Below are 9,648 nucleotides of genomic sequence, written 5' to 3'. Positions count from 1 at the left end.
TTCAAATTAGTAATAAGCTGATATATAATTAGATAATTGAATTATCAATCTCAAGAAGAAGGCGAAGAAGACAGAGAAGAAGAAGAAGATAAAGAAGAACATAAAGAAGAAGATAGAGATGAAGAAAACATAGAAGAAGAAGAAGAAAAAGAAAAAGAAAAAGAAGAAGAAAAAGAAGCTTTTTACAATTATTAAGTAGAACTTCTCTTTCTGTAAATAATCTACTGCTGCTATTACAGCTTCAACTCATCTTATTAAATATTATATCAGAAACAATAGTATTAAGTTACTTAATATTAAAGAAGTTGAGATTAAATATCTATACTGTAAGTAGACTGACTATATAACTGTATCTGAGATTAGAATTATAATATTTAATAGTCTTATTATCAATTTAATTAATCTTATTACACAGTATTAAGATGAGATAGTAATCTTATACTATCTCAGTGAGACTTATTATCTACTCTTATTATATTTTTAAAATGAGATTATAATTTTCACTTCTTAATTTAAATTCATTTTATTGCTTTAAATGACTTTAAATCTCATTTAAGCATTATCAAAAATTGTTACTTTTTAAAAAAATAAAAATAGTTTAAAAAAACCTTAAAATGTCTAAAAATAGTAACTTTATACTAAGAATGAGATTAAATAAGATTAAATGAAATCACTTTCTTATTTTTTCTAAGTCATGATCTCATTTTGAGATCTGATTAATAGTCACTTTGCATGTTTTTTTTTAATGATTAGTTTCAGTAAGATTTATATTAAGAAATGTATGAGATCAGATTAAATGAGATTAAATATAAAATTTATAATCTCAGCAGCTAGTCTACTAGTAACTAGTTTCTTATAAATTTAAATAAGAAAAATCTTCATGAAATAGTTAACTTCATAAATATTGAATATATCCTTATAAATGACGTGCCCTGGTGGCCGAATGGTTAATGCGGCCACCCAGTAGTGCCTTGGCGTGGGAAACCAAGGCGCGTGGGTTCGAAACCCGCAGGGGATACATTAAATCCGGAACTCAAGCACCTCAGGTTCCTAATAAATACAGAGGTGTACAAATCGCTCCAATGAATTGCTCTATGTTCCTGGGCTGGGAAGTTATTATCGCATGTATCTAATTGTCACTCCTTTGTATTTTCCTATGTTCTTGTTATCTTGGCGTGGTCTCAACACCTGTATTTCCTCCTGTATAACCAACACTTGACCTGTATTTAACATCACGCAAGGACTCATCATAAGCTCCGCTTGCATATGAGTATAATGGAAGAATAATAATAATAATAATAATAATAATAAATGACGTATATGGACTTTCATAGAGTAGTCTATCTCATATTAAAATTTCATTGAAATTGAATATACGTAGTTAAAATATTAATCGCTGGCTACGGTAGTTACCGGAACAACGTACTTCCGCAATGCTCAGATTTTGATCACATGACATGGAATTTGAGAGGCTGAAAATAGCTCTTGCGAACGACAAACAACCGCCGTGTGCTGGAGGACTGGCAGCGCGCGCTCAGGGAGAGGGCCGTTATCGCGTCAAGCTGCAATCTGAGTGTCTACCTCAAAGACTAAGTAAAATGGTCTATTTCTTTACATCCAACGTCGTTTCGCCGCCCGCATTCATCTATGTCGGCAAGGACAAGACGGAGAGTAGGGACACCATTTCTCCGATGGCCATATATGGATTGGTATACGACAGTGCTGATATGGAGCAGATGAGGATCTCATAAAACATGGTCTGGAGTGCGATGTCTGGTAGCTATTATTTTTTGCCAACGTTAACTGTCCTCACTCGGCTTCGGAACACCGCTGATTGAGTTTATCTTTCTGTAGGGTGCGTAAAACTATCGTGTCTCCTGGAACAGAGAAACCCGAGCTCAAGAGCGCATCGTCTTATAATTATGTTCCTGAGATAGTTCCATGCCGACAATCTATCCAGTGCCCACGTTTATCTCCGGCTAAGAGACGGCGAGACATGGGACAATATCCCTGAACATCTGCTTACGGACTGCGCGCAGCTCACAAAAGCAAACTCCATTGAAGGTTCGCTTCCGTTCGCTTTCTTGGCGTTGTTATATACCTGTAACTAAAGGATATCCGAGCATAGGAAATAAAAAGGACAATGTGACTATAATATACACGCCGTGGTCAAACCTACACAAAACTGCTGGCATGGCGATTGGTCAAGTAGGTTTCCACAACCCAAAACTCACGCGTAAGGTTCACGTCGCCGTCCGACAAAACCCCATTATCAATCGCCTTAACAAGACGCGCGTTGAGAAGTTCCCTGACCTACGCCAGGAGAAGGAGGAGTACTTGAGCAAAATTAGACGGGAAGAGCGGAAGCTGCGAGAGGAGAAGCGGGCTGCAGAGAAGCTGGAGAGGAAGCGGAGGGAGGAGCTGAAGTGGCAGAAAGAACATGCGTATGATGATTTTTTGAATGAGGAGAATATTCAACACAGCAGCAATCAAGATCGAGACCCGGACTTTTTGGATGATTTCATGTGACGGGGAAGGGGCCATTTTTTCCTTGATGAGCTAAGACTCTTTCTTCTCCCGGTACTCTCCATACGTCAAGTCTTCTCACAGCAGCTCTCTAGTTCACTAGCTTTGGGTTTATCCTTGGCTGATGCAGGCGTCCCTCGCGAAGGTCAGATAAGATAAACGATTTGGGAACAGTACATCGTTATACGGAATTGTTTTTCAGCCTTGGCCGGGAGGTGTACGTGGCTTACCGAGGCCAATGAGACAAGATCATTTCGGATTTTTATTTAGAAGATGGTGATAAGACTCCGGTAATCCTGGAATTCTGTGGCGAATAAAGCTTCATATTCCCAATAGAAGGGAACATATCAGAAGGATGATTCTTATAAAGCTAGGCCATCTTTTTATTTTTATTTTTTATCGAGGACAATAACAAAACTCGATGTATAAATCCCCGCATGTTGGATTCCAAAACTTGATGCCCATCTTTGCCGCCCCAGGGAGCTGGATCCCATATATATAGCACTTGGCCTGGGGTTTAGTAGATCTTTTACATGCATGAATGTCTCAGAATTGATCCGGAATAAGAAGATTCCCACATTTTCTTTGTGGATGATAGCCTAGCCAAAAGCAAATCCACAGCGCGGAAAGTAGAAGATAAACTCAAACCTGACCTGTGAAATGTCCGAACCCTATCCTAATATATAAAAACTAATAAGAGTACTACTGTTGTTGTTGAATACCTGAAGAGCTGCAGCAAGGTTGCCCAACATGCTGGAACCCTTTTGCCCGTCGTTCTATGGGTTTATAACTAACTGGCACCGTCGCGAGATTACGTATTGAATCCAATCCAACCACCAACCCACGCTAACGAACACCTCTCCCGTTCCATAGAACCATATACAACCCCGACTCCCGTTCAAATTCAGCAGCAAAACGCGCAACCCGACGTATATATCGATTACACTAGGAGGGTTGAGAGTGTGCGAGAGAGGGTTTATTCGATTGGTGTTCCCCGCAGCACCTCTCACGAGGTAATACTGTCCCTCTTAAACGATGCCATCAGACACAACCTCCACGCCGGCGCCAGGTAAATTAATAACTTGATCTTCTTTTTATTATATTGGCCGTAACAAGCCAACGGATACATTTATTCAGAGAGGAATCTAACGGTATCATGCGAATTGCGCAGGAACGAGTGGGAAATCAAAGAAAAACAGCAGGAAGAAAGCAAATGCGAAAGCAAAGGCGAATTGCGGAACCGTCCCAAACACGTCTTCTTCAGACCAACAACGGCCACCCACACAATCCAACAGACAACAGGAGAAGTCGGGACAGGATCAGCATCCAACACCGGTATGTCTGCTACCTTGTCCACGCGGGAAGGAGGGGGGAATGGTCTGCTAAGGAGACACAGCATCTAACTTTGAAATTTTATCTAGGCTACTAAAGAAAACTTCGTGAACGGTTCCCAGGCTGTGGATTTGGATGATAACGATGGAGGAAAGGATAGGGAAGAGGAGCCGGCGGTGGAGAGCGACAACGATGCGTCACCTCCCAACCCCGCATTCCCTTCCCTTGATTCCGACCCCAGATTCGAAGCGCTGGTGCGGGATCGCGATTCCCTCCGTGCGGAAGTAGCTGAGATGCGTATATCACTCGAAAAGATACAGTCTAAGCACGATGAGGAGATGGTGGCTTTACAGGGCCAACTGAAACAGTCACAGAGCGACAAAGAGCATGCGGAGACACAGTTTCGGAATTTGTTGGGCAAGGTTAATACGATTAAGTCGCAGTTAGGGGAGAGGTTGAAGGCTGATGCTGTACGTCTCTCTGCTTCTTTAGGGCGTGCTCCTTTTACAATTGCGGCTTTTTGAGATGGTTGCTTTTTTGACCAATTTGTTAACACATGAGTCTACAGGAGGAATTAGAGCAGACGAGGAATAGGATAGAGGAGCTCGAGGGCGAAAATGCCACGCTGCAAACGGAAGTAGGGTCGAAATCGGCTACTATCAAATCATTGGAGAAGGAACGAGAACAACAATCCAAGGAGCTTTCCAGCTTGCGAAATAGGACGAATTTATCGCAGCAAAATTGGGTGAAGGAGAGGGAAGAATTGCTGGAACAAGAAGCATATGCGCGCTCGGAATTCGAGGAGGCAAAGCAGGCCATGCACAACTGGGAGATTCTCGCAATGGAGGAGCGATCTATTCGAGAAAGCCTGGAAGAGAAAGTGGTAGACCTGGAGGAGCAGCTTGTCACCTTGAAAAGCGAGTATGAGAAGGCTTCTTCTGAACGTGATGCACAATCGGTGACCGTGGACGGGCTTCAGAGGGCGCTTCAGGAAATTCAAACCGGTGAGGACCTTTTCACAAAACTTCTGTAGTGTCTATCGCCAAGTGCTAATATCATTTTGCTTTTTCCCTCCATAGCACGAAAACAGGAGCTACGAGAGATCGTGGAAAGCTCGGATGCGCAGCTGGAGGAGCACCGTAAGAAGGTGCAGGAGGCTGAGAAGAACGCCACGGAAGCCATTGCCAAGTTGGAAGCGGCGGAGGCGGAGTTGAAACGGGCTCTACCGTTTGAGAAAGAAGTCAAGGAGAAGAATCTGCTGATTGGCAAGTTGCGTCACGAAGCGGTTACGCTGAATGAACACCTCACCAAAGCTCTAAGATTCCTGAAGAGGGGGAAGCCGGAGGATAATGTGGATAGGTTGGTGCTTTCTCAATTTTCGTTATGTTGGACTGCCCAATAGCTAACTAGAATAATCAGACACCTCGTCACCAACCACTTCCTCCATTTCCTGGCGCTAGATCGATCAGATCCGAAGAAGTTTCAGGTCCTACAGCTCATATCAGCGTTGCTGGGATGGACGGATGGTATGTCACGCCCCCTGGCTGTATCTTTTTTTCAAGGCATATTCTTTAGGTTAGAAGGGCAAACCACTAACTAACACCTTTCTTCGGAATGATCCAGAACAACGAGAGCAAGCTGGTCTTGCCCGCCCAGGAACCTCAAGTGGATTCAGCAGTAGTTTACGCGTTCCCAGCACGTCCTCACTCCTATCGAGGACACCAAGTTCGCCGGCCCTTGCTTCTGACTTTTTCACGGAGAATGGAAGTACACGCAAAGAATCACTGGCAGAACTCTGGTCGAATTTCCTGGAGCAGGAGACGGCACAGAAGAAGGAGTCGAAGTCACGAAGTCAATCGGATGCACCGCCAACCTCTCCTACTCCATGATATATCCATATATATATATATATATATATATGTACTACATTTCTATTTTTCATATTATATTTTCCTTCCATTTTTTTATGTCGATGCGCTCTTATTTTTCTTTCCTTTTTCTTTCCTTTTTCTTTCTCCCTTTTTTATGCAAGCATGAAAGCACCTTGGTGACTGTTAACTAGATCCATGTTCCTTGTTACCATAATAACTCCCCAACGAGCCAGAGCCCTTTTTTCTTTTATGTCTCTGAGTTTCTTCTCTTCCTCACAACGTTGTTAATCCCATTTATGTTCAAGGTGAACATTCTACAACCAACCGAGATATGGGCGGTTCTCATCTTATTTTTAAAACAAGCACTTGTGGAACACCTCATAAATTACTAGTGTAGATAAATACCTGTATATAAATCAGTATGACTCAAGCATCTAACTCGTAGTACGGAGTATGACCATTTACAATAATATGATATGCCACATAATTTAAGAGCTCGGCGTACCTGGTGCCAAGGATCGGGCATAAAACCCTAAATTTGGCAGCAGAAAAGCCGGGGCGCAATATAAAATGTTTTCCCCGACACCATCACCACCACCACGAGACACTCGTCGCCTCATCGTTCCTTCATATATTTCCAATGGCTGCCTCTGCTGGTAGGTACTCCCCCGCCTCGAAAGCTCTGCTAGACCCGCCCTCCTAACAGACTGGGATACCAAAAAAAAAAAGCAGCTGTGCGCAGATTCCGCCCTGTAGTGATATCCGGGCCCTCAGGCACCGGAAAATCAACGTTGATAAAAAGACTCTTCGCCGATTACCCGGATACCTTTGCGCTTTCGGTTTCTCGTCAGTAACAGCCTCCCCTACCACCTTCTCTCCTGCCCTTCCTTGTCTCCCTCTACATTAAAAAATTACCGCTCCTCTAACTCGCACACAACCCAAATAGATACAACCAGAGCACCCCGCCCCGGCGAACAAGACGGGCGCGAATACTACTTCACAACGCGCGATGCCTTCCAATCCCTCATCGACGAAGGAGGGTTCATCGAGTGGGCGCAATTCAGCGGCAATTACTATGGCACCAGCACCAAGGCGGTGAGGGACGTGGCGGAGAAGAAGCGCATTTGCATTCTGGATATTGAGATGGAGGTACGGATATACATACCCTTTCCCCCGACAAACCAAAATAATCTCCCCCAACTAAACCCCCCAACCTAAACAGGGCGTCAAACAAGTAAAACGCACCTCCCTAAACGCCCGCTTCCTCTTCCTCGCCCCGCCCTCCCTCGAAACGCTCGAGCAGCGCCTACGAAACCGCGGCACGGAGACGGAGGAGAGCCTGAGCAGCCGTCTGGCGCAGGCGAAGAACGAACTCGAGTATGCCAAGCAGCCCGGGGCGCATGACGTGGTGATTGTCAATGATGAGTTGGAGACGGCGTATAAGGCGTTGCGGGACTGGGTGGTTGATGGGGGGAAGTTTGGGGCGTTGGAGTGAACGAATGGGACATATATATATATTGAATGGATAAGAGTGTATGGGAAGGCGTTAGTGTTGTTTTGGCTTTTTGTGAGAGGTGAATGGTGATGGAGTGAGAGTGAGAGTGGAAAGGGGGACTTCTGCTGGTTATTATTATATATACCATGTTTTTGTTTCAGCACTTTCATTTGGTATCCCAGCTGTTACAGCATTTGACACCTCTACATAATGTGTGCAGGGTTGTATTTATTTATGCTTTCTGCCATGTACCTATGTACTTTATATTTCATTTTGTTTCTTTTGTGTCTCTTTTTCTTCTTGGAATACTTCTTATAGAGTTAGACAGTGTTGTATTTATCTTCTTATTTTCTTTCTCAAATAATCAGATATAGACAGATAGAGAAAAACATAATATAATAAATATAAGTCAATATAAATCTATGTAAGAATAAGTGCTCACAGGTAATTTTTCAGAGATTTGCAGCTTGATGTAATATATACTGATAATTATTAAAAGTATTCATAGTAGAAAAATATATATAAAGACTAAATATATAATAATATTCAAGCTGAGTTATAAATAATAATTATAAACTTCTGTTTATATAAATTATATATAGTTAAAAACTACTCACTTTATTAATTATATAAAAGAGTAAAATAAAGATAAAAAATTTATAAAAAGTAAGATTTTTTACATACTTTTCTTTAAGAGACTTACACTGAATAAATCAGTATAATACATAAATCTTATAATATAAAAGTGAAAAATATTAAAGAAGAAAAAGAAAGAGAAAGTATAAGAATCAGTAATTAAAGTAAACATTTATATATATATATAGTAATATACACAGTAAAGCTTCAGAGTGAAAGAATAGAAATTCTGTGAGTTTTTTAACTCAGAATTAATAACTGAGAATCAGAGCTTTCAGTGAGAATCTATAAAGTGTAATAAAATAATTTATATAATTAATTAAATATAATCTGTTATATTAACTTTCTCTTTCTAAAAGTAAGTGTAGTTCTCATCAGTCAAGAGCTGCTGTATTAAATAGTACAAAGTCTGAGATTTAAGATGAAAGATTATAATTAACTTATTTTATAAGATATTATCAGCTACAGCTGCAGAGTCTCTTATTAAGAATATCTTTAATCTCTTATTTAAGTTTATTATCTTCTTCTATAATCTTCAGTAGCTGTCAGTTAAAAGTTAATTAAGAAGAAAATAAGTCTATAATAATATAGCAGAGTAAGCTTTTATAAAAGATATTATAAATCTCTGATAATATGTTAAAATAGTAACTATAACTATCTAGATTATTATTATTATTATTATTCTTTTATTATACTTATATACAAGCAGAGCTTATAATGAGTTCTTGCATAATGTTAAATACAGATCAAGTGTTAATTATACAGAAGGAAATACAGGTGTTAAGATCATATCAAGATAATAAGAACATAGAAAAATATAAAGAAGTGATAATTAAATACATGTAATAATAACTTCTCAGCTCAGAAACATAGAGTGATTCATTGAAGTGATTTATATATCTCTGTATTTATTAGAAATCTAAGATGCTTGAGTTCTGAATTTAATGTATTCCTGCGGGTTTAAACTCATGCATCTTGGTTTCCCACGCCCAAGGTGCTACCAGGTGACTGCATTAATCATTCAGTCACAGAGGCATAACTATCTAGAACTTCTATTACTTTATACTTAATATAGTAGTTATTCAGTGTATGAGATGAGTATATAATCTATGTATTCTTAAGATTTAATTATATCAGATCTTCTATCTTATATTATTCAGCAGAGTCTTGATAAACATTAATTTAATTCTCTTAATCTTATTTAATACTTGTTATGAAGACTTCTGCTCAGTCACAGATATCTCAGAGCTTTATTACTATATTATCAGTAATCTGAATTAAACTATAAGAATTTAATATAAACTGTGTAGTCTCTAGAAGATTCAACACTTTTATATAGTAACTATGTATAAGAAAGAACAGACTTATATCTGTTAAAATAGTATCTCAGTTATTAATAATAATCTCTATATATAGAAGAAGATTATATTAATTATCTTATAAGTAATTATAAAACTTATAAAGATAATTCTTTACAGTTTAAATTATTCATTCTGATATATTATCAGTCTCAGAGTGATAAGCAGTTAATAAATAATATATAATTTTGAGAACTTAATAGATTCTTATTCAGAGAGTGTTTATGAATTAACTGCTCTAATTAGATACTATAGATCTTAGTAAGTTATACATCTAATAGAATAAACTCTGTAGAAAAGCTTCAGTAACTTATTCAGTATTTATCTTATTATAAGATTTCAATATTACATCTTTACTTAATTAGTTAATAATAATCAGTAGACTGGCCGGCAGAACCATGAATTTCACATTTGATTTCATTTGGTCTGG

General features: G+C 39.3%; 3 protein-coding genes and 1 pseudogene across 5 annotated transcripts; all 4 read left to right on the top strand.

The window, feature by feature from the left end:
- The first annotated feature begins 927 nt into the window (after window positions 1–927).
- Window positions 928–1,018, top strand: BDBG_18078 (annotated as a pseudogene). The gene has a single exon. The product of its transcript is annotated as a tRNA-OTHER (tRNA).
- A 439-nt stretch (window positions 1,019–1,457) lies between these two features.
- Window positions 1,458–2,529, top strand: BDBG_09533 (DUF814 domain-containing protein; the record flags this gene model as incomplete). The annotated part of the gene is made up of 4 exons (XM_031724049.1): window positions 1,458–1,671; window positions 1,737–1,776; window positions 1,961–2,064; window positions 2,129–2,529. 4 exons carry the CDS (start codon window positions 1,458–1,460, stop codon window positions 2,527–2,529), a joined length of 759 nt encoding a protein of 252 aa, XP_031581503.1.
- Window positions 2,530–3,561: 1,032 nt separating this feature from the next.
- Window positions 3,562–5,747, top strand: BDBG_09532 (golgi matrix protein; the record flags this gene model as incomplete). The annotated part of the gene is made up of 7 exons (XM_002620062.1): window positions 3,562–3,595; window positions 3,698–3,861; window positions 3,948–4,328; window positions 4,427–4,862; window positions 4,938–5,217; window positions 5,278–5,384; window positions 5,482–5,747. The coding sequence occupies 7 exons, from the start codon at window positions 3,562–3,564 to the stop codon at window positions 5,745–5,747; spliced, it is 1,668 nt and encodes a 555-aa protein (XP_002620108.1).
- Window positions 5,748–6,235: 488 nt separating this feature from the next.
- On the top strand, window positions 6,236–7,619 carry BDBG_09531. Of its 2 annotated transcripts, none has more exons than XM_002620061.2 (4): window positions 6,236–6,385; window positions 6,462–6,575; window positions 6,676–6,878; window positions 6,952–7,619. In XM_002620061.2, exons 1-4 carry the CDS (start codon window positions 6,370–6,372, stop codon window positions 7,222–7,224), a joined length of 606 nt encoding a protein of 201 aa, XP_002620107.1. In that variant the 5' UTR covers window positions 6,236–6,369; the 3' UTR covers window positions 7,225–7,619. The 2 variants fall into 2 exon arrangements, with proteins under 2 accessions (XP_002620107.1, XP_031581502.1); XM_031724048.1 differs by having other exon boundaries at window positions 6,286–6,385; window positions 6,459–6,575.
- The last annotated feature ends 2,029 nt before the right edge of the window (window positions 7,620–9,648 follow it).

The sequence above is a fragment of the Blastomyces gilchristii genome (genome assembly GCF_000003855.2).
Source record: "Blastomyces gilchristii SLH14081 genomic scaffold supercont1.54, whole genome shotgun sequence".
Lineage (NCBI taxonomy): Eukaryota > Fungi > Ascomycota > Eurotiomycetes > Onygenales > Ajellomycetaceae > Blastomyces > Blastomyces gilchristii.
Note: the sequence above shows the minus strand (reverse complement) of the source record. Positions and strands in the feature narration are given on the sequence as shown.